We start from the raw sequence: 25,807 nt of genomic DNA, 5'->3' as shown, positions 1-25,807 counted from the left end.
TTATTTCTGACCACCCTGTATAAGTATTGCATATTAAAAGCCCGGATATTGTGACAGATGTAGGGCCTAATTCAATATGAACTCTAACATAACCAGACACTAGATTACAAACAAAGTACGACGCTCTAGATAGCAGTGGTAATTCTTGTTCAGGAGGAAGTACAACTGGGCAAATGGGAAAGGTCCGAATCTTCGAAGAATGAGGATCGGCAAAAGGAAGGGAATGGCCGCGACGTGCGTGAAAATGAAACTCGCTAGGCCTCACAAACTTAAAACCGTCGGGGTTGGAAAACTTGACTAAGAGATGTCAGATAGGAAAGATGAAAGCGAGGAGTCTGACACAAGTTAAGTGGAAGCAATGTGAAACTCGTCTAGGGGACCCGTGATCACGGACCTGTGCTTCCAAGTTGAGGGCCCCCTGACCCCTCTTTTATGACATGCACGACATACCATAGGTGAATTAAACTACGTGCACCCACAGGGTTACAAATTAGACTTTCATATTACTTACGGTTTCTCCAGACGCCCACAAAACCATAGACTTTTGAGTCATTGGGTAATGGGAGAAGAAGCTGTTTCAGTACAACCATATAAATAGATGTAATAATGTGCATCCGGATCTTAGCAAAAATGAAAGTTACCTTTCCAAAACAACTTTTTTATTTGATACAAAAAATGAAGCTGGAAATTATAAATTATTCCGCGAGGTAGATATTATAAGATGTACATATTTTTTCATTTCTTACAATTAAAAATTCCATTAATTAATGATTTCATGTCATTCCTGATTCCTTTCACCAGAATAAATTCATTAATTTTAGAATCTTATTCAGTTGCATTAGATTTTGGAAGTCTGACTTTAGTTGTGTCCATTGCATATTGTACAATGTATTCAATTTTATATGCTCACAGTAGAGACGATTTTATTTATTTCTAAAGGTTCTTACCTCAGAGTTGTGTGTCCAGTAGATGGCAGGTGGAGGTTCAGGACTGTGCTTTACTATGCACGTCAGGTTGATTGTGCTGCCCTTGTAGATGTACATGTCTGGCTCGCCGATGATAATGGTGACCGGCTCTGAAAACAGGAAAGGAAGGCGTAAGAATGTTAAAATGCATAAAGTTAATCAGTGCTATTATTTAGGATTGTTTGCTGTACGCCTGATCACAAAGGATCAAATTAAGAAGTACAAGTCTATGTGCATGGCACTTGAAGTTCTTGAAAAGGCTTTTGATTTTCATTGATTGAAGTTCGTGATACCCAAGATCATGGAGATTTTTAACTATGTAACCACCTGTTTTCCAAAATGTTCTCTTTCCTTCGGCTAATGTAAAATTTCATAAAGACTTAAATTGTAAATCGGGGATAGAGAGTGCGTTACCCTCTCGAGTTCCCCTTTAATTTATCTTGAGATGACTACGATTTTTTTACTGTTTCTCTTTTCTGTAAAGCATTAAATGAACCTTCATTCTAGACACCTCAGTAGCTTGGGATTAGCCTCTGCATCATCGGGCCGCGAGCCCAGTTAGGGTTGTATACTTAATTTTGTAGGAGCGCAAGTGTACGCCTGCATACATTTTGTGTTCGGGCCAGTAATTTAACCTGTTATTCTTTCCACGAAGGCCCAGTATTTTGGGTAATAGATATCCCTGTGTAAAAATTGTAGGTTGGGCCTATAGAAGCCAGAAATTGTAAGATTTTTGTGTAATATTGCCTTGAGTAGGCTGTACGGAATCAGGAGCCAGTCGCCTTTGTTGAATTCGGAGAGATGGTAATCTTTTTCTGTGTTGAGTGGGGCCTTTGGAAGTCCGTATTTGTAACCTTTGGAGCAAAGTGCTCTTGAATTGGGAGATTCTCTCCTCGTCTAACTAAACGCAACATTTGCGATGTAGTAAACTTGTAAATTTGGAGCTGGAAGCTCAGCACTTGTACTGCTATTTTTACCTGTAACCCTGTTATTTCACCTAGTGAAAAGTTTGTTAAGTTTGTGATTTTAAAAGAAATATAACCTTTATTTACAGTTACAAGTTAATGGTATAGTAGATGGACCTATTCTGCCCGCACTTTCTTTCACCTCTCTGCAATCCATAAAAACACGGTAAGTAGTAGTAGTAGTAGTAGTAGTAGTAGTAGTAGTAGTAGTAGTAGTAGTAGTAGTAGTAGTAGTAGTAGTAGTAGTTTTGTTATGGCAGGGGAAAATCTTTTAAAGACACCACTCTGTGTGGGAGTTGGATTTCCACCAACTAAAAACCCCTGCCCTCTTCACTCAGACCATTCTGGAACTGCTTGTCGGCATGACATCAGAATGGAGTGATGTACGTTATTATGTTCTTCCTTTCTCTTCTTTCTCCTTCATCCCCATAATGCTTGTCGCCATTGCCTTTACTGTGTTCCAGGCAAACGGGCTCTCTAACATAATCTGAACCAGATTCCCTGGCGTGAGTTGTCGGCCAAGTTGTTGGCAGGCTTTTCTTCGTTCTTCTTCCCATCGAACACAGTAGAAAAAGTTGTGTTCTACTGTATCCCTTTCAGAACAGTACCAACAACCATCTCCCTGCGTCTTTCCCATCTTCATGGCGTATACGCCGAATCTTCCATGTCCTGTCAGGATCTGCGACAGATAGTAATCTACCTGCCGATGTCTACATTTAAGCCAGTCTCCTATGTTGGGTATTAGCTTTTTTGTCCATTGGCCAACATCGGTTGTGCCATCCCATCGGTCTTGCCACTCTAGTAAGAGTTGGTTCCTCGAGGCTTTCTTTTCCTCAGCAGATATAGTTGCACCCCTTTCATGCCAAAGTTTTCTCTCTGCAACGAGGAGGTCAATGGGAATACTGGCAGCTACAACTTGTAAAGCTGCTGTCGAAACAGTTCGATATGCACAGGTAACTCTGAGCAGCATTTTCCTCTGTACTCTTTCCATAGCTCTTCGGTGAATCTTCCTCCTGAGTGCATTGTGCCAGATAGGTGCAGCATAAAGTAAAATGGAATATACTGCAGAGCACATAATCTGTCTCTTAACTGTTCTTGGTCCCCCAATGTTAGGCATAAGTCTGGCTAATTGGATTGGATCTTATCAGTCTTCAATGATTTATTAAAAAAGCGTGAATTCCCCGATGAGTGGAAAGTAGCCAAGCTAGTGCTGTTATTGAAGGCAGGGAAACTATCATTAGATCCATCAGCATACAGGCCACTGTGCTTATTAAACACCTTGAGCAAACTTTACGAAGGATTGATTAAAACTAGACTGGAGAAAGAACTTGAACAACAGGGAGGACTTTCTTCGAACCAGTTTGGATTTAGAAAGGGTAGAACCACAACCCAAGCTATTGAGAGAGTGATTCAAATACAGGCAGAAAGCAGTGAGAAATGGGCTGCCTTGATAACGCTAGATGTCAAAAATGCTTTTAACACTGCTTCTTGGAGCATTATTTTGAGAGAACATCGTAGGATGAACATTTCTCAGTATCTACAACAAATAATCGTTAAGTACTTCAAAGGACGAAGAATACGATTTCATGATTTAGAAGATCTTGAAATGAGTGCTGGCGTTCCACAGGGATCTGTCCTAGGACCCACCTTGTGGAACATTCTATATGATGGTGTCTTACGCCTGCAGCTGACAAAAGGGACAACATCTATTGGTTATGCAGATGACCTTGCAATAGTGGTAATAGCAGAGAATGTAGAAGAACTGACCTTCCGAGTAAATGAATCACTGAGACGAGTTAACCTTTGGATGGTAAATAATAAGTTGAGATTGGCTCCACATAAGACTGAGGCTGTAATTTTGAAAGGTTCCAGGAATTGGAAAAATGTCCGTTTCTTATTAAATGATACAGTGATTATCCCAGGAAAGTCTGTACGATACCTTGGGGTTCTTATTGACAGGAATTGCACATTTGGTGCACATGTGAAGGCAGTAACCCAAAAGGCAGAGAAGAAGGCACTAGTAGTAGTAGTAGTAGTAGTAGTAGTAGTAGTAGTAGTAGTAGTTTTTTTTTTTTTTTTTTTTTTTGTTATGGCAGGGGAAAATCTTTTAAAGACACCACTCTGTGTGGGAGTTGGATTTCCACCAACTAAAAACCCCTGCCCTCTTCACTCAAACCATTCTGGAACTGCTTGTCGGCATGACATCAGAATGGAGTGATGTAAGTTATTAAGTTCTTCCTTTCTCTTCTTTCTCCTTCATCCCCATAATGCTTGTCGCCATTGCCTTTACTGTGTTCCAGGCAAACGGGCTCTCTAACATAATCTGAACCAGATTCCCTGGCGTGAGTTGTCGGCCAAGTTGTTGGCAGGCTTTTCTTCGTTCTTCTTCCCATCGAACACAGTAGAAAAAGGTGTGTTCTACTGTATCCCTTTCAGAACAGTACCAACAACCATCTCCCTGCGTCTTTCCCATCTTCATGGCGTATACGCCGAATCTTCCATGTCCTGTCAGGATCTGCGACAGATAGTAATCTACCTGCCGATGTCTACATTTAAGCCAGTCTCCTATGTTGGGTATTAGCTTTTTTGTCCATTGGCCAACATCGGTTGTGCCATCCCATCGGTCTTGCCACTCTAGTAAGAGTTGGTTCCTCGAGGCTTTCTTTTCCTCAGCAGATATAGTTGCACCCCTTTCATGCCAAAGTTTTCTCTCTGCAACGAGGAGGTCAATGGGAATACTGGCAGCTACAATTTGTAAAGCTGCTGTCGAAACATTTCGATATGCACAGGTAACTCTGAGCAGCATTTTCCTCTGTACTCTTTCCATAGCTCTTCGGTGAATCTTCCTCCTGAGTGCATTGTGCCAGATAGGTGCAGCATAAAGTAAAATGGAATATACTGCAGAGCACATAATCTGTCTCTTAACTGTTCTTGGTCCCCCGATGTTAGGCATAAGTCTGGCTAATGCCAATGCCTTCTTCTCTGCCTTTTGGGTTACTGCCTTCACATGTGCACCAAATGTGCAATTCCTGTCAATAAGAACCCCAAGGTATCGTACAGACTTTCCTGGGATAATCACTGTATCATTTAATAAGAAACGGACATTTTTCCAATTCCTGGAACCTTTCAAAATTACAGCCTCAGTCTTATGTGGAGCCAATCTCAACTTATTATTTACCATCCAAAGGTTAACTCGTCTCAATGATTCATTTACTCGGAAGGTCAGTTCTTCTACATTCTCTGCTATTACCACTATTGCAAGGTCATCTGCATAACCAATAGATGTTGTCCCTTTTGTCAGCTGCAGGCGTAAGACACCATCATATAGAATGTAGTAGTAGTAGTAGTAGTAGTAGTAGTAGTAGTAGTAGTAGTAGTAGTAGTAGTAGTAGTAGTAGTAGTAGTAGTAGTAGTAGTAGTAGTAGTAGTAGTAGTAGTAGTAGTAGTAGTAGTAGTAGTAGTAGTAGTAGTAGTAGTAGTAGTAGTAGTAGTAGTAGTAGTAGTAGTAGTAGTAGTAGTAGTAGTAGTAGTAGTAGTAGTAGTAGTAGTAGTAGTAGTAGTAGTAGTAGTAGTAGTAGTAGTAGTAGTAGTAGTAGTAGTAGTAGTAGTAGTAGTAGTAGTAGTAGTAGTAGTAGTAGTAGTAGTAGTAGTAGTAGTAGTAGTAGTAGTAGTAGTAGTAGTAGTAGTAGTAGTAGTAGTAGTAGTAGTAGTAGTAGTAGTAGTAGTAGTAGTAGTAGTAGTAGTAGTAGTAGTAGTAGTAGTAGTCTATAAAATGATATTGCATCGAGGTGCATTTAATGCAAAAAAACTAGAGGTTAATTCAAATGTACGCCAACATATTACCTCTCATTTTTCTCTCTTGTGTACATAGTCAGTTGTCATTATTTCAGCTGATGATGGCCGCATAGCCATAATTGCATTCAGGTGATAAGCCTAGTGGGTTCGAATCTAGTCATGGCTATCTGTGGTTTTCTATTTCCATAATAAAGGAATGCCGAGGCTGTACCGTAATTAAAACCACGGCCGCTTTCTTCTCGTCCAAGCCTTTTCGTATTCAGTCGACACAGGAAACCTATATCAGTTAGTATGGCGCTAAACCTCTAGCTAAAGGAAGAGTTAACTCATACCTAACCGATTCGTTCGAAGACAACTAGTACCTAGAGAGTGGCCACCAGATCAATCAATCATGAATCATTACTGATATACATTTAGGGCAGTCGCCCAGGTGGCAGGTTCCCTATCTGTTGTTTTCCTAGCCTTTTCTTAAATGAATGCAAAGAAATTAGAAATGTATGGAACATCTACCTTGGTAAGTTATTTCAATCCCTAACTCCCCTTCCTATAAACGAATATTTGTCCCAATTTGTCCTCTAGAAATCTAACTTTATTTTCATATTGTGATCTTTCCTACATTTAAAGACACCACGTCATCTCTCCGCTGACAGCTCAGAATATACCAGTTAGTCGAGCAGCTCCTCTCCTTTCTCCCTAGTCTTCCCAGCCCAAATTTTTCAACATTATTGTCACACTACCCTTTTGCCGGAAATCACCCAGAACAAATCTAGCTGGTTTTCTTTGGATTTTTCCAGTTCATGAATCAAGAAATCATGGTGAGGGTCCCATACACTGGAACCATACTCTAGTTGGGGTCTTACCAGAGACTCATATGCCCTCTCCTTTACATCCTTACTACAACCCCTAAATACCCTCATAACCATGTGCAGAGATTTGTACCCTTTATTTACAATTATATTTATGTGACCACCCCAGTGAATATCTTACCTTATATTAAGACCTAGTTACTTACAATGATCCCCAAAGGGAACTTTCACCCCCATCAACGCAGTAATTGAAACTGAGAGGACTTTTCCTATTTTCAAAACTCACAACCTGACTTTTAACCGCCTTTATCATCATGCCATCGCCTACTGTCCATCTCACAACATTATCGAGGTCATTTTGCAGTTGCTCACAATGTTGTAACTTATTTATTACTCTATACAGAATAACGTCATCTGCAAAAAGCCTTAGTAGGAATTACCCTCTAAATTATTACAGCGACAGAAGAGCTGCGCCTACTGTAATTCCCTGAGTTATATTTTCTAGAAACATCACCACCCATTCAGTCACTCTTTTATCAAGTCCAATTTCACTCATTTTTGTCAGTAGTCTTCCATGATCTACCCTATCAAATGCCTTAGACAGGTCAATCGCGATACAGTCCAATTGACCTCCTGAATCCAGGTTATCTACTATATCTTGCTAGAATCCTACAAGTTGAGCTCCAGTGGAATAACCTTTCCTAAACACAAACTGCCTTCTATCAAACTAGTTATTAATTTCGCAAACATCTCTCATATAATCCGGTAGAATGCTTTCCCAAAGCTTACATGCAATGCATGTCAAGCTGACTGACCTTTAATTTTCAGCATTACATCTATCACTCCTTCCTTTGTACACAGGAGCTACTATAGTAACTCTTTTGAGATAAGTAAATTAGTTGGCATTGGCGACTTGTTTCGCCATTTCTCATATAACGCAGCTCTTCAGTTGTCATTGTGACGTGGAGCTAAATTCGAGTACTCGGATTTATGATCTTATACGTGTCAGGAATCGAGCTCATGATCTCCTAGTCCAAGTTGCAAAGACTACGACTAAGTGCCTTCAGTCACTTCACAGCACAATGCATATCACAAAAATACAGTTAGGTACATGATATCGTCAGGGGCTGCCTGGCCGAGGTGGTAAAGGCGTGCTCTGTTCGCCCGGAAGGACGTGGGTTCAAATCCCCGTCACGAAGTAGTAAAATTTAAGAAACGAGATTTCCACTTTCAAAGGTGCATATGGCCCTGAGGTTCACTCAGCCTACACCAAAAATGAGTACCAGGTTAATTCCTGGGGGCAATGGCGGCCGGGCGTAGAGCTAACCACTCTACCCCATCACGTGCCGAGGTTAACAATGGTGGAAGCCTTTATATTCCACTCCTCCAAGGGACTTCATCGCCTGTACGAAGCTGACTTTGCTTTTTTTTACATGATATCGTCTCTGCTGTGCCAAAACAGCGAATGTGACTATGCTCTTCCTATTCATTATATCCTTTAAGACTCGTAACGCCTCCCATCCACTTATCGTTATGCTGTCCATCAGAACAATTTTTCTATGCTAAAGTGTAAAGGAAAATGAACCATAAATTCACTACTCTAGGAGTGCGTAAATATGTCATGCAAACATACAGTCATACAGTACTGTACAGTAACGTTCACTTTGCTTTACACACGCGCATGGGAACATGAACTCAACGAAAATTGTTCTGATGGCCTGCACATCAGTATGTGGCCGGGAGGCTTGACCAGTCTTAATGGAAATAATGGATAGGAAGAACATTGTCATATTCGCGGTTTCGGCACAACAGTGACGATATAAACTGAGTGGACAAATTCCATGCGAAGACACTGAATATGATGCTAATACTGTGAGGTATCCACTCTATAGGGTGTTGGAATCGTTCTGGTGTTTTCTGGATCCACGCATCTTGCAGTGCTACCCACAATTTATTGGTCTTGTGTACTTGGTGCGGGGTTCATGGAGCATGTACCAGAATCGACAGCATCCCTTAAATGCTCGATTGGATTAAGATCGGCAGATCTGGAGGACCAACTCATCATCATAACTTCACTGGAGTGCACCTTCATCCACCTGCGTGCCGCCACAGAGCGGTGAGATGGCGCATTGTCCTGTTGAAACGTGTCATCTCCATCAGGTAGGGCCAGAAAGAGATGCAGATGATCTGAAAGAATGTCTGGAAAACGTACACGTGTCAGTGATCCCTGCAGCCGGACAATGGGGCATAATTACGACCATGAGTTTGCAGCCCAGACCAAAACAGAACCACCTCCCGTCTGGACACAACCTTGATGACACGTTGCATCCATAGCTTTATACGTCAAACTCTCACGCGCTCATCAGCTCGATACAATTGCAACCGGGATTCATCGGACCATATTACAGGCCGCCACTGTTCCATGGTCCATTGCCGATGGTTGCTAGCTCATGCACATCGTTGAGCTCTGTGTCGAGGTGTCAGCAAAGAGACATGAGTTAGTCGTCGGCTGGTGAAGCCTATGCTGTGCAGTTGCCTCCGTACAGTTCTGGTAGAAATGGGTACCTCACCCCCACCATTCAAAAGGGCGGTGATCTGACTCACAGTATCCCATCGTGCACCCAGTATGGTTCTGCGGAGGGGACATGATGTCCATTCGTTAAACACCTGCGGTCTTCCCGTGCGGCTGTTTACGCGGGTGGTAACATTCTCTCTGCGATATTGGAGGTCCACCCTCGACACCGTTAACCTCGGAAACCCGGATTCGAGTGTTATCTCCGCAATGCTATGACTCATGCGCCGTGCGCCGATGATCACGTTCAAAGTTGGTTAACTCGCGACGTGTTGCCATCTTCACGACACTGGTGCCTGTGACAGACTGTTCAGCTACGCCGCAGCTAGCCGCAACGCTCAGGGGCATACACGGCACTTTTTGTAGTGGGACACCCCTTCCCGTGAATTTTGGCCACTCAGTGTATTATCGCTCGGTATACAGACGGTATCAGTCTGCCATATTCAATTACTATCCTTGTTATGATGACGATCGACACGCTGACAAATTTTCAATAAGTTATAGATTTTGTTTTACTTTCGCATCAATCAATTGAAACTCACTCAGAGTAGATGAGACTGTATAAAGTATTCAATAACACAGTGTTATGTTCAAATTCACTTCTGATATTTAAACCACCATCCATCATGTAGAGCATCCTAGAGAGGTAATTCATCACCTATCACATTCTAGGACATACCGACACAAATCAAGAGAACAACGGTGTTCTTGTCAGACACAAATATTGTAATACGTTCCCATTTTCAATATCAACCTTTTTTACATTATACAATGTGATGAATCGAGATAGGGGGGAACAATAAGAGAAGTTTCAGTTAATTTTCCTTTACATTTCTTATGATTTTACGAACCGTAAAACACCTGTCAACTCTGCTCTCCATTTCAGCTCACGGTCTTTTTCATGAAAACTACATTCTTTGTTAGTTAACTGAATTTCATATGATACTCATTGAAGGGGAAATCGAGTGCCACATAATAATAATAATAATAATAATAATAATAATAATAATAATAATATTTTACGGTCACCACCCTCCCAAATACCTAGCATCAGAATATCACACCGAATTCTTGGTCTCATGACTGGAAGTGTAGGCAACTGCAGTGAATGAGGATCTGGTCAGTGCCTGTGAGACACTGGTTCAAGACAAAAGTTCAGGACCTGATACATGGGAAAAAGGATCTTAAACGCAATTATGGGCACTTAAATGAAATTTTAAATGACGTTTGAAAACATTATCAAAAATTGTATTTCAATATATTTACAATTTTCTTTACGTCACACCGTCACTGGTAGGCTAATGGCGACGATGGGATAGGAAACGGATAGGGGAAGGAAGAAAGTGACCGTGGCCTTAATTAAGGTACAGTCCCAGCATTTGTCTGGTGGTAAAATGGGAAAACATCGAAACCAACTTCAGGGCTGCCAACAGAGAGGTTCGAACCCACTATGTCCCTAACGCAAACTCACAGCTGTGCGACCCTAACCGCACGGCCATTTCCTCGGTATCAAAGAATGTATATTATTAATTTATTTATGCACCTAGTTATCTATCCATCACGTATTTTTAGTTACAGTTACCATATATATTAGCACACCATCTTTGTTCGAAATTCAGAAAATATTAACGTATTACAGTACATCTATATAAATACAAACAACGATAATATCTGAGTGTCAAATAAGTGCAGCTCACCCTGATATTTTTTACATCAGGAACAAAACTCTGGGGTCAGTAAGACCAAGTAAAACAATGATTTAGAAAGCTATTACCATTTACTTTTCAAGGAAATGGAGCCCACTGCATGTTAGCACTCTGCCGAACAGGATTCCCATGAGGAGTTCACCGCCACTTTCCTCGACATAGAGGCCGAACTCGTCTGCTCGCCATTCGCCATTCATTCACAAGTATGGAGGTAGGAATTTCGCTCGTAAACACACAATAGGTAGAAGGATGGAAGATACATTAATAAATTTGTCAAGGTCTGTATTACAAATGCAATGTAGCATGATGCATCTCAGTTGTTCACATTTCTCTAAAGTGATAAAGTACGAAAATCTATTTCTTATGTAGATTATATAATTGATTAGATTATGAAGTATAAACTTCAAGGTGTAATATTTATTAATAGTGTACCGGGCGGTACACCTCCACGCCGCTAATTCAAACTTTGCGCCAGTTGAAACTCCTCTGCTGGAGGAAGTCTGAACTTTATCTACTGTATTAATTTTAAAGTTTCTCAGAAGATGTCACTACTTGGAAATTTTGAAGTTTCTGAACTGGGTCGTTTTCGACGTATTTTTGTTTTTCCTGTAGTAAGAAGTGTGAACTTTCTCTTCTAGAGGACACTACTGAAGAACTACAATGGTGCACCCTAGTGCGAAGTGAAAGAACTATGTTTTTGGAGAAATTTTGAATTCATAAGTTTGTTCTTTGTTAAATTTCTTTCAATCATTGTTTAAGTTGGCAATATTAACCCTTTCTTTCCCCTTGTTTTGAATTTAGCCAATCCCGAATTTCTTGAATTAATTTTCCACCAATTATGTGTTTCTTCATATTGTGTAGGTGTTTTCTTGGTTATCCAATAAAATGATTGTGGGCGGGTGTTTTCTTTCCTGAAACGCCTCGAACTTTCCTCGAGAGTATATAAACTGCTGATTTTCGGGTCTCTGGGCCACTTCAGTAACATCTTTCAGTGTGTAAAGTACGTAGCAGGGGGCGGGAAGCGCCTCTTTCTTCGGGCAGCAGTTCATCCATAAGGTAATGGCCTTTTAATAACTTCTTTTCTTGCTAGCTCAGCAGTTTAACTCTCGGGGCAGGTCCGAAGCCTTTTCCATGTAACTTTCCTTTAATAATGTAAAGACACTCGGTGTCAATTCTTTCTGTTTTAACTACATATTGGGATAGAGAGTGCTTAAACCTCTCGAGCTCCCACTCATATTGCATTGAGGTGAACTTATTTTTCTCAACCGTTTCTTCCTTAACGTCATGTAAATTGTTTCTTTCTAAAGTCACCTCTTTAGTATGGGATTAGCCCTTGCATTAACGGCCTAGTGCCAAATAGGTTTTAAACAAATGCATTAGGAGTGCAGATCGCCTCCTCTCAAGTTGGTATTTTAGAGGCCATATAATTAACCTTTTCTCACTTAATAGGCCTCAGTAGGTTGGGTATTTTACCCCTGTGTTTATGTCCTTAGAGGACAGCTTGAAGGTGGAATTTGGTGTGGCCTTTGACAGGCTTAAATTTTGAGAGCGAGTTGCTCTTTCTTGAAAATTTTTTTTCTGCGCGCCTCAAGGAGGTTTTACTGTGTAATTTGGAGCAAGTGCTCCTGGGTATGAATGGGGTTTTCTGCCCCTCTGTTGAAACTTGTGTTGGGGTAAAACTGGGCTAATTGCTCAAGAATTGTGAGTTCGGGGCTCGAAGCCCAAATCCTGTAAATACTGTAATTGTACTTTTGTTGCCTTGCTACTCTGTACCTGCCATTCTTGTTATTTCTGAATTTTGAAAAGAAAATATAACCTTGTTAAATTTTAAATTAACTTTAATTTCGTAGTTTGAGACCCGTTCACCCCCGCACTTTCTTTCACCTCTGCTGTTCCACAGATACCTCGGAACAAGTGGTAGCAGAGCGTGGTTGAATGGGTCTCAATTTAGCCCCTTTTGACGGCTAAACATCGCTTTGATCCGAACTCTAACAATTTTATCTGTAGCTGGAAATTTTTAATTTTTCTTTTTTCAAAATTTTTCTGTCATCATGCCCGGCCCTCGCGATGTTCTCCATCTTAACTATTTGCGCAAGGAGGAGTTGATCTATGAGTTAACTATTAGAAATGTGCAATCTGGAGGCACGGTTGCGGTAGACACAAACAAGCTTAGAGAGTCCCTTGATTTGCCCATTTCCATCCCCACTTTGGGAGAGAAAGAAATTGACGACTCTCTTTCCACGATCACTGACAATACTACTGAGCTAGCATCTGTAGTTAGTTTTTTTGAAGAAAATGATCCTTCTCCTAATCAAATTAAGCGTGTGCAAGCCAGGCTATTTCATTTTTCAAATAGAGTTAACGATCTGTTGTCTCTGAAGTTGAATGACGTTCAGAGGAAGGAAGCTAGTATGGTTCTTGAAAATCTTTCTGAATTGTCCAGTAAAGTTACCCAATTTTTAACTGGGGAAGTTCCTCCCAAAACTGATCAACCCACCACGGTGAATGTAGGTAGCGAGGAAGAGCCTCCTAAGGGAGACGTCAATAGGAAAACCGTTGCTGCTCAAACAACCTCTGCCCCATTGGACGAGTCTGAACGCCGTACCTCGTTGAATAATGTACGTTCGGAATTAACGTCTTTGCCACTTAAACCTTTACCTACTCTGTCACCGGGGTTCAGCAGCTTGCCTCATCCATTAGCAATGTTGCTCACAGGTATCTCTAAATTTTCTGTTAACATTACCAGTGAAGTTATTTCATTCTTAAGATTTTTAGTTGAATTTCAGGATCATGCCCTTGTTTTTTCTCTTTCTCCATGTCAGATTTTGCAAATCATCTATCCTTATGCAATTGGTATTCTCTCAGACAAGATAGTAAGAGCTATTGCCGAGCAATCATCTATTGAGGATTTCCACGCCCACTTGCTAGCTAACTTCATCCCGGCTAGGGCAAGGTCCTCCCTTATTCAGAAGTACTATTATCGTGTACAGCGGTTGGATGAAAACTTGGCAGATTTCATCCAAGATATTAAGTTCTATACTAGGGTGTTCGCTCTTCACTTCCCTGAGGATCAGATTGTACAAGCTATTGTGGAAGGCATTTCACCATCCTATAGGTCATATTTGTGTTTCGCGGCGTGCCCGCAAACCTTCTCTGAACTTGAAGCATTGGCCGTCTCAGCGGAAGGAGTTAGATACGCCGATTCCTTGCGTGTAGCGAAAGAACCCCCTCCTTCTTTTAGTAATCCTCGGCCTCCACCTCGCCGACCTGTCACACACCGTAAATGTTATGCTTGCGGGTCGCCTGACCATCTTCGCAATCAATGTCCATTGGTCAAATGTAGTAGGGCAAGTAATGGAGCTGATCCATCACAAGGCTGTTTTAAATGTGGGACTTTCTCACATATCGCCAAGAATTGCCCAAATTCAAATAGCACCCCCTCCTGCTCAACTTCTGGTGCAACTTCCACCAATGTCACTAATAATAAGTGACTAGCGGCTTCGGGTGAGTCGACTAATTCTGCTTCCCAAGGCTCAGCCCCTGGTAAACAGGTCGAAAATTCTGGGAACGATCAGTCTTCAAATTCATCTTTTGAATGCCCCAAAGAATGTCTTAGGATTGCGGCGGATACCCCCGCACCTGTTCCTTTTCTTATAATTTAGCTAAATAATGAACCTGTAACTGCTCTATTAGATTCAGGCAGTGTTTGTTCTATTATTTCGGCTGAATGGTATTCAAAATTGAAATCTGTTTGTAAACTATCTGACTATGGCTCATCTCCTGTTAAATATGTTTCGGCTAATTCATCTCCATTAGAAATTCTAGGTTCTGTAAATGTCAAAATCCGCATTTTTAAATTTACATGGAAAATAAAATTGTTTGTGGCCAAGCACTTGTCTTGCCCCATTAAATTCCATTATTGAAATGTAATTCTGCATCATGTTCATCTATTTCGCCTACCCAGGATGAGATGTTGTTAGACCTTAGACATCTACCTGAGGAGCAGGCTGATAGTATTCGTAAGCTGTGTCAGTCGTTTCCAGAGGTGTTCTCGGATACTCTTGGTGTTACTGACCTTATTGAATACAAAATTGAGGTCACGGATTCGATTCCTGTCCGTTTTCCACCATATAGGCTATCTCCACCTAAAATGAAGGCTCTGAAAGAAATCATCGATCAGATGTTGAAGGATGGTATTATTAGGCCCTCTAAGTCGGCGTATTCTTCGCCTATTTTTCTAGTCCCGAAACCCCAAGGTGGCTTCAGGCCTGTCATTGATTATAGGGCTCTCAATCGGAAGGTGGTGTTGCAATCTATGCCCCTTCCTGACCTTCATTCTTGTTTTTCATGGTTTCGTAAGGCCATGTTCTTTACTATCTTGGACCTGAATCAGGCCTATAATCAAATTCCCCTAGCGGAAGAGTCTAAACACCTTACAGCGTTTGCCACGGATTGGAATTAGTACGAATACAACCGCGTGCCTTTCGGGCTCCCCACGGGAGCAGCTGTACTCACTAGGCTGCTAGATAGGGTCTTCTCCGACATCAAATTTCAGTACTTGTATAACTACCTGGATGATGTCGTCGTATTTTCGGAGACCTTTGAAGAACATCTAGATCATCTGCGAGAAGTTCTCAGTCGCCTTCGTAAGGCTGGGTTAACTGTTATGTTGTCCAAAGTTGCCTTCGCTAAGCCCTCTATGTCATTCCTAGGGCAATTTGTGTCGCCTGATGGTGTTGCAGTCGATCATTCTAGAACACAGGCCATCCGTGATTTTAAACCTCCCAAGGACATCAAAGGTATCGCCAGGTTCATTGGTATGGTGAATTTCTTCAGGAAGTTTATTCCTAACTTCGCTAATAGAGCGGCGCCCTTAAACCTTCTTCGTAGGAATGGCATCAAATTTGAGTGGGGACCTTCTCAACAAGCCGCTTTTGAAGATCTTAAATTAGCTCTCTGTAATGCCCCTGTCCCTGCTATGCCTGATTTCTCAAAGAAATTCATCGTCCAAACCGACGCGTTGTCGTCGGCGGTAGCTGCAGTCCTTCTTCAAGAGACTGAACTAGGGAGGCGACCCATCGCCTATGCATCTAGGACTCTATCGGCTCAAGAAGCCAAGTATTCCATCTATGAGCTCGAAGGTTCGGCACTTATTTGCCTTAGAAAAGTTCCGTCTCTATCTGGAACGTTTCAAATTCGACCTGGAGACAGATAATCAAGCCTTAAGCTGGGTCTTAGGTAGGCCGCGTCGTACTGGTCGTATAGCCCGTTGGGCCATTCGTATTTCTGCCTTCCAATTCGACCTCAGGCATATCAGAGGTACCGAAAATGTCGTTGCAGACGGACTCAGCCGTATGTTTTCCAGCGACGTCGAGACCCATAAACCGGTCGATAGTTCATCACCTCCCGAGTCCATACTATCTGAGGTTAATGCCATCTTAATAGATGCTCCCATGCTCTTTAGGGACATTGAGAAATACCAACGTGAAGATCCGACGCTGGCTCCGATAATGGAAACCCTTTCTTCTGGGGAACATGTCGTCCCTTATGTACTGAGAAATGGTGTTTTATGTTGCCCTTCGAGGCATGATAAGATGATGAAAGTTGTCGTTCCAGCTGTTCTTGTACCTATGATCTTTAAGTACTATCATGAGACCCCATTAGGGGGCATCTAGGCATCTTTAAAACTCGTGAGAAGATCCGTGAAAGGTTCATCTGGAAGGGTATGGACGGTGAAATCCGTGAACTAGTAAAGGCTTGTAAATCTTGCTTGCTTAGTAAACCCACCATGTCAACCAAGGTAGGCCTGTTGTCTTCTCACCAAGCGTCGTGCCCTATGGAACGCCTGTATATTGATTATGTACGACCCTTCCCCCAGTCGAAGGTAAATGCCAACAAGTTCATCTTTGTATGTGTAGATGGTTTTACAAGATTTTCCTGGTTATTTCCGACTAAGCTGGCTACCACTCAGTCCACCATTACTTGTCTAAATTCTATCTTTGCTTCTTTTGGTCCGTGTCAATATATTGTGTCTGTTAATGCTAAGGCTTTCACATCTAATTTATTTCGTAAATTCTGCTTTGACCTGTCCATCTCTCATGTGACAACCTCTGCTTATTACCCTCAACCATCTCTGGCTGAACGAGTTAATCGTAATCTCAGGTCCGCGCTTATTGCCTATTATCATGAAGATCATTCCAGGTAGGACACGTCCCTGCATTGGTTAGCTTTTGCTTTGAACTCGGCGGTTCATGAATCTCATATGTTTACGCCAGCTTCGCTGATGTTCAAGTTTGTTCCCAATACGCCGCTCTCTAACCTCTGGTCTTTGAGTGACATTCTACCTGAGACAATAGACCCGGACATCATTAAAGATCTTTGGAAGAAGGCTAAAGCCAATCTTAAAGTGTCTCATGAAAAGGTTAGGGAAAGATATGATCGTGGACGGAGACCCACCAATTTGAAGGTAGGCGACCAAGTGATGGTCAAGAATTTTGTTCCCGCGGGCAAGCTTGCCCCCAGATTTCATGGGCCGTGTATCATTCTCGATTTCTTTACTCCCGTTACCTTATTGTTAAGCAATCCAGCCACCGAGAGGATATTTAGGGTTCACCTGTCACAGGTGAAACCTGTATCATTTCTGTGTTAACTTGCTTCATATAATTTTAAAAGAAATAGGAAGGTTATATTTTTTCGAGGGGTTTCACTTTTAAGGCCTTCTGCCCTTGGAATCTGTTTCCTTTATGTGTAATTATTTTTTGTAAACCTCCCCCGATTAGTTAAACTGCCATCCTGTCCTTACCATGGCCATTACCACGCTCCCGTCTCCTGCTAACATAACACACAGTGGCTTCCAAGTTAAATGAATATCTTCACGCCGCTGACCCCTCAACCTCGCCACCATGTATGTGCCCTCAAAAAAAATCATTCTGGTCAAACAAAATTCTGCCGCCGAGCTTTAATGTTTCAGTGCCCCCGCAGCTGCGCGGCGCCGTACCGCTCCTGAAGTAGGGTACGGGCCCGCCCTTCTCCAGTGAGGCCAACCTGTGTACGGCGAGCCGGAGTCCTCCTCCCGGCCAAGGCTGATGTGCGGCGCACAGCCTGTAACTGGCTCGCGACCTGCATGTTCGCCGCGGGCGCGGCGTGCTTCAACTCCACTACTCCTCTCATAGTGCGGGCGAGCGGTATCTCAGGGTACTTGAGGGGTCCGAGCGACCTTCTCTGAACTCAAGCAGCGGCGGCTGGTCTGGCCGTCAAACTGATCAACGTTTAAAGTACATATTCAGCTATATGGACATTAGTGTGCAACAATTATTACCCTTTTGGATTTTAATGCAATATCTGGTGGACTTAGAAAATTTTCTTCTTTTTCAAGAATTTAAAGCTTTTCCTCCTGAATTCAACTTCTACAAACATAAAGACATTACTTCAACAGTTACTACAAGAAATTTGAAACTGGATCTAATTATTCTAAGAAAATTTGTTGAAAAACACTTCTGCAATTAACTTCCATATCAACATCATAACTTGGACCTTGTTTTCAAACAAATTTCATGTGTCACCCCTGGAGGGACTTTTGGGGGTGGGAGTTCTGTACCGGGCGGTACACCTCCACGCCGCTAATTCAAACTTTGCGCCAGTTGAAACTCCTCTGCTGGAGGAAGTCTGAACTTTATCTACTGTATTAATTTTAAAGTTTCTCAGAAGATGCCACTACTTGGAAATTTTGAAGTTTCTGAACTGGGTCGTTTTCGACGTATTTTTGTTTTTCCTGTAGTAAGAAGTGTGAACTTTCTCTTCTAGAGGACACTACTGAAGAACTACAATGGTGCACCCTAGTGCGAAGTGAAAGAACTATGTTTTTGGAGAAATTTTGAATTCATAAGTTTGTTCTTTGTTAAATTTCTTTCAATCATTGTTTAAGTTGGCAATATTAACCCTCTCTTTCCCCTTGTTTTGAATTTAGCCAATCCCGAATTTCTTGAATTAATTTTCCACCAATTATGTGTTTCTTCTTCATATTGTGTAGGTGTTTTCTTGGTTATCCAATAAAATGATTGTGGGCGGGTGTTTTCATTCCTGAAACGCCTCGAACTTTCCACGAGAGTATATAAACTGCTGATTTTCGGGTCTCTGGGCCACTTCAGTAACATCTTTCAGTGTGTAAAGTACGTAGCAGGGGGCGGGAAGCGCCTCTTTCTTCGGGCAGCAGTTCATCTATAAGGTAATGGCCTTTTAATAACTTCTTTTCTTGCTAGCTCAGCAGTTTAACTCTCGGGGCAGGTCCGAAGCCTTTTCCATGTAACTTTCCTTTAATAATGTAAAGACACTCGGTGTCAATTCTTTCTGTTTTAACTACATATTGGGATAGAGAGTGCTTAACCCTCTCGAGCTCCCACTCATATTGCATTGAGGTGAACTTATTTTTCTCAACCGTTTCTTCCTTAACGTCATGTAAATTGTTTCTTTCTAAAGTCACCTCTTTAGTATGGGATTATCCCTTGCATTAACGGCCTAGTGCCAAATAGGTTTTAAACAAATGCATTAGGAGTGCAGATCGCCTCCTCTCAAGTTGGTATTTTAGAGGCCATATAATTAACCTTTTCTCACTTAATAGGCCTCAGTAGGTTGGGTATTTTACCCCTGTGTTTATGTCCTTAGAGGACAGCTTGAAGGTGGAATTTGGTGTGGCCTTTGACAGGCTTAAATTTTGAGAGCGAGTTGCTCTTTCTTGAAAATTTTGTTTTCTGCGCGCCTCAAGGAGGCTTTACTGTGTAATTTGGAGCAAGTGCTCCTGGGTATGAATGGGGTTTTCTGCCCCTCTGTTGAAACTTGTGTTGGGGTAAAACTGGGCTAATTGCTCAAGAATTGTGAGTTCGGGGCTCGAAGCCCAAATCCTGTAAATACTGTAATTGTACTTTTGTTGCCTTGATACTCTGTACATGCCATTCTTGTTATTTCTGAATTTTGAAAAGAAAATATAACCTTGTTAAATTTTAAATTAACTTTAATTTTGTAGTTTGAGACCCGTTCACCCCCGCACCTTCTTTCACCTCTGCTGTTCCACAGATACCTCGGAACAAATAGATTGTTAGTTTTGGTACAATCTTAGGCTGTTACTGAAAAAAATTTACTGATTTTCTAGATAAAATAACGTGTTCTTAATACTTTAACTAATATTTATTATTCCAGTGGCAAGTGAAACTATAGTCATCCTGAATTTTATACTTCACATTGCGGTTAGTGTACTGAATTTCTTATTGGACATTATTGCAAGTGTCCTGGTTTTCATAAAACCGAACCTGGTGACCCTGCATAGGGTACGTCTAAAGTTAAAGTTACAAAATAATGAGAAGTGTAAATAAAGTTTAACTTCCAACTAATTGTAATATATATACAAAATCCGCACTTAATGATAAGCGAGAGAGAGTCTCGGGTCTGATTCGCAGTCGGGATGAGGATTATGGTATATCTTCATATGATTAATTCTTCTGACTCAGAAGTGGGTACTTGAATTCGTTTTTATACACTTCTCGTTATCTACATACAACACACTCGAGGCACCACAGAAACACGCAATAGTGAATACATCTCTCCAGATAGCTTTATCACCAGGAAGGACACTTCATCGTGCAACTGGGTCAGATTCACGTCAATTGCCACCCCTAACATTGGTAAAAAACAAAAATAACAATAAGTGTAAATGCTGGAATTTCTCTATGAAAAGGGGTTGTTCAACGTGACAGTTGCACCGACAGCTGCTCCGAAATCATGATCGCAGAAGGTGAGTGTCTGAACCTATCATACTGCACAGCAAGCCGAATACAATTTTTGGAAACTCAGTGTATCATTACATGTTATCAGGGGAATAGCACGCAAGCCATTGGGTATATTATCTGGTGCTCTCTTTATCGATTGCCGCTGGCTTATGCACGATAACGGGGTCAAGTTTGTCATAGAGGCGAAATTCATTGTCCGCTAATAATTCTGACACCCGGAGGTACTTATCCTGCTGGCTTCCGATTCCGATAACCCAAATGCGTCGATCATTCTCCCCTCCAGCCAGCCACTTATTTCAGGACTGTGATCATCTCAGCTGACATGTGACCTATGGAGTTTCCGGACCTGTCACCGGGTAATTCGCCTCAGCGGAACGGAAAAAAGTAGACTCCGGCTCTTGTGGTATATATCATATCTTTCAACGCACGCATGAGGAAGAAAGTGATATTATGATGGATAGTCAACACCGAGTCAAATAAGGGCAGATACGCTTGAAAGAAGATATACTGAGTATGACTGCATCGCTCAATGCCATTACGGATATCTCAAGACTTAAATAGACGAACATATTTATTTTGATACCGAAAAATTACGTTACGTAAAAAATCTGTCTTCTTTGTTGTGTTAGTCGTTCCATGCGACTTTCAAGATGACGAATTACTATTTCTTTCTGCTTTAGTTCTTTTTTACTTCAATAAATTGACATAAGACAAAATTACTGAAGTTTATAGATTCTGATTTAAAAAAAATATAAACAAATATTATCTCCCTTTCCATTGCCAACAAACTTCTCTCAGAAAGTCCAGACTTCGTATAATTAGGGGTAAGTTGGGATTATGGTTTCCCCATAACTTATAGCAATAATTACTATCATCACCATCACAACCAAACTAGACAAGCCAAGATATTATTTTTAACAGAGGTGGAAGGTTTCAGTATGTATTCTATGCTGTGAAATGTTGATTAATTGGGCAAACGTTTTACTTGGAAATTGCTACACCCATACAGAGTTATCCATTTTCCTATAATATTACCGCCATAAAATAGTTTCATTGCGGGCAGTACTCGTCACTACTTGGTGCATAGAAGAAGAATGCGGGAAATAGCTACATTAGAGAACTACAGCCTCTTTCTTTAGTCGATTACCACTACTTGGACTCATTTAACGGGGTCATATTATTAGAATACGATATGGAGTCCCATCGTCGGATCGTTTAAAAAAAAGACTAGATGAAATACGCCATGCTGACGGGATAATTACTTAGCATGTGCATGATCTCCATCATGATGAGGTTTTATTAAATAAATTTCATTGGAATGAAATACATAATTTAGATATGGTCATGATCACCGACTGAAATCTTAATTTCATAGAACTTCCAGGTATCCTCTTCAGTACAATCTGTCAACATTTTTTCCTTTGAAACCATAAATTCTGTGTGCGCATCCATAATTACACAATTCCATATGAGTATCTGAAATACATTTGCCGGTAAAATATTCATCAACGTACGGTATTCCTTAGCGTAAGATGTTCGTGTTTCACTGATTCTATTTTTGTAGTGTTTCGATAATATTTCTCTTTATAATGTTGGCATAAATGTTTAAGAAAATTTATGGTTCTATAATTTTCGCTGTGAAAACTTGATATATTTATTCATTTAGATCAAATTCTTTAGGGGGCATGTTTATACCAAAATAGAAATGTCATTTCTATCGAGTAGTCACGAGCTGATGCATTTGACTACCACCTAGAGTCTAGTTTATCCTTACATTAGTTCACATTCCTTTTTATTGGATTTTAAGTTATATATAGAGTCTGTTTACGGAGAAGTTCTAATTACATTAAATACGTCACAAACTTATTAAGTGTGGTTTCTAGCGAAAGTGCCTTGCTGTCAAGAAAGTAGGTCACCGGAAAGAAAAAGTAGTTTGACGTCTGTGGAAGTATATTATCCCCAAATTAATGTGCCTGTCAAGATCTTTATTATTTATGATGGTCATAGACCACCATTATGGCAGGAGCACCCTTAAGAGAATACACAACGGAGAGGAGAGCTTAAAAAAATGTATACGAAAATAAGGCACGATGGAGTTCAGAATGCAACACACAAATGTATGTCTTAATATGAATTCTGTTGTATTTTACTTTATATTTCCTACTAGTCCGCCTCTGTAGTGTAGTGATTAGTGTGATTATCTGCCACACCCGGAGGCCCGGGTTCGATTCCCGGCTCTGTGACGAAATTTGAAAAGTGGTACGAGGGCTGTAACGGGTTCCACTCAGCCTTCGGAGGTCAACTGAGTAGAGGTGGGTTCGATTCCCACCTCAGCCATCCTGGAAGTGGTTTTCTGTGGTTTTCCACTTCTGCCCCCAGGCAAATGCCGGGATGGCACCTAGCTTAAGGCCACGGCCTCTTCCTTCCCTCTTCCTTGTCTATCCCTTCCAAACTTCCCATCCCCCACCGAGGCCCCTGTTCAGGATAGCAGCTGAGGCCGCCTGGGTGAGGCACTGGCCATCCCCCCAGTTGTATACCCAACCCAGAGTCTGAAACTCTAGGACACTGCCCTTGAGGCGGTAGAGGTGGGATCCCTTGCTGAGTCCGAGGGAAAAGCCAACCCTGGAGACTAAACAGATTAAGAAGAATATGATGAAGAAGAAGAAGATTCCCTACTAGCGGTCCGTAACACAACAATAAAACCCCGCATTTGCCTCCCGACCGACGACATGAAAGAAGGAGTTATCCAAATATTTAGTCTTTGATTGGTAAGTCTACAAGAACTCGTTTTAATTCCCAATTACCCTCCAGTCAGTATACAGATTTTTATTGCAACTACTTGCAGACAGAAAAAGAAAGCAAAATAATATCTAATAAGAATTATAATGCTACAATAATAAACTGCAGTTAAACTTATCACACACTTGGTTATACTTACGGTGCTAATTCTACATTCAATTGCTCACACACATCGACCCGTACACAACAAAACGTTCTTCAAGGAGTGCAAGATGTGCACTCGTCATAGCCTCTAGGGACATAGGCCCTACCTAGGTGATTACTCTTAGAGTAGATTTTCATAACTGATTTGGTAGCCACTTTTGCGCTCACGTTATTCATCTCAGCGACCCCAAAACCTATGGATTCTACATTAATAATACACCCCCCTTTCAACCCCAGCCCTAGGGGTGCTATTCGGATGAACTTGACTTAAACAGCGTTTTTAGTGTCATAGTTCATCTCAGTGATCCCGTAAACTATGGATACGACAACTTTTAAATTTTATCCTCTCCCCTTGGCTGGGAGGGGTGCCCTGCTCTCACACTATTTGATAAAAGCAGAAATAAGTTTTAAGGAACTATCATAATCTTCACATACTGTTGGGGAGGCAACCCCGTGACCGGACTTGTCTTGCGGTTTGCTTATCTTCCCCTATTTCATTTTTTACCTCTTAGTGCCGAACGGACAGTCAGATTTCGTTCAAACCACTTCATAATCCCTCTCAGATGTAATAAGAACAAACTGTGAAAATTTCGGCGAATCGGTCGAGTAGTTTTTTGAGTCTATTAGCTTCAAACATACCAACATCCAATTTTATATACCAGGTGGCTCCCGGACGCCGTACATTCTACTTATAAATGCCCCGCATGCACAAGTGATGTGTGGGGTGTCTACCATCTACTTTTAACACGGGAACGACTGCCAGCGGGCAGGTTACGTCAGAATATGAAGAGATAAGAAACAGAGTCACACTCGCAGCATGTTACTCAGCGTTCCCGGTCGAATGCACCCCTTGCATTAGTAAACATCGTTTTCGACCGCATACTTCTAGGCTGGTGTATGGTACAGCCGAACTATATTTACTGTCTGCTTATCGACAATGGCTAGTGTGTTCAGCAGCGATGAATACACATACATTACTTTTAACTGGACTGCCAGGTTGGAATGCATCCGAAGCTCCAAACAGACATATGCCGTCTACACAAGTATTTCACCGAACAGTACCGTGTTCGTTTTATACAAGCAACTCTTTTATCACGTGGAATGTCTACACGTGTATAAATTAACACGTTATTACATTTCCTTTTCTGCATCTTTGGCGTGTTACCAAACAGTTGCGGCGATTAGGGGGTGGGGCGGGAAGGGAACGTCGCCCCCGCCCCTCGCCACTTTGTGGAGTAAACATTACATATCCACTTTAGCCACCTGGAACTAGGAATGTTTTTTTTTTTCCCTAATTGCTTTACGTCGCACCGACACAGATAGGATTTATGGCGACGATGGGATACGAAAGACCTAGGAGTTGGAAGGAAGCGGCCGTGGCCTTAATTAAGGTACAGCAGGTCCGGATCAGATACCTCCATATAACGTAAAGTGGTGTCCGGAAATTCTTAGTGAGCCATGATATTTTCTTTATGATCTTTCTCAAAAAACACGAACGTTTACTGATGTTTGGAGAAAGTCTCGGGTTTGTCCCGTACTAAAATCAGGTGATCAAATATTAATTAAAAAGTACCGACCAGTGTGTATTCTATCAGCTTTTGCAAAAAAAAAAAAAAATTAGTTTATTCTTCATTATGAAATGAAATTGCGTAAGGCTTTTAGTGCCGGGAGTGTCCGAGGGCAAGTTCGGCTCGCCAGATGTAGGTCTTTTTATTTGAATCCCTTAGGCGACCTGCACATCTTAATGAGGATGAAATTATGATGAAGATTACATATAGACGCAGCCCCGTGCCAACGCTATTACCCAATTGTGGTTAAAATTCCAGACCCTGCCCGGAATCGAACCCGGGACCACTATGACCAAAGGCCAGCGTGGAGCCGGACTTCTTGATAAGTTCATCTTACACATTGTGCCACTAATATCTGACCATAAACATGGATTTGTATCTAGGAGAATCACAGTTACAAATCTGGTCAATCTGTGTCGGAATACATCGAAACCATTAGATCATTTTGGGCAAATGGACATTGTCTTCGCAGATTTTGAAAAGGCATTTGATAGCGTGGATATATTTGTAAATAAATTCAGTAGATTATGCTTCTCGTGAGGAATGTTCAAATATTTTAGTACTTATCTATATAATAGTAAACAATTCGTTCAGTACAGATGAAATTTATCTAAGGTATACAATGTAAATTCGAGAATCGTTCAGGGTTCGAATCTGGAGAAAGTTATGTTCGAGATTTTCATAGGATATTTCCCTAAACATGTAAAC

General features: G+C 41.4%; 1 protein-coding gene across 1 annotated transcript in view; it reads right to left on the bottom strand.

The window, feature by feature from the left end:
- LOC136874490 (zwei Ig domain protein zig-8) overlaps positions 1-25,807 on the bottom strand; it is a 659,619-nt gene that overhangs the window by 414,235 nt on the left and 219,577 nt on the right. The window contains exon 4 of the mRNA XM_067148121.2: positions 948-1,075. Within this exon, the coding sequence (XP_067004222.2) occupies positions 948-1,075 (128 nt within the window). The remainder of the gene's footprint in view (positions 1-947; positions 1,076-25,807) is intronic.

The sequence above is a fragment of the Anabrus simplex genome, chromosome 5 (assembly GCF_040414725.1).
Source record: "Anabrus simplex isolate iqAnaSimp1 chromosome 5, ASM4041472v1, whole genome shotgun sequence".
NCBI lineage: Eukaryota > Metazoa > Arthropoda > Insecta > Orthoptera > Tettigoniidae > Anabrus > Anabrus simplex.
The sequence above is the reverse complement of the archived record's forward strand: the minus strand, read 5'-3'. Positions and strand labels throughout refer to the sequence as shown.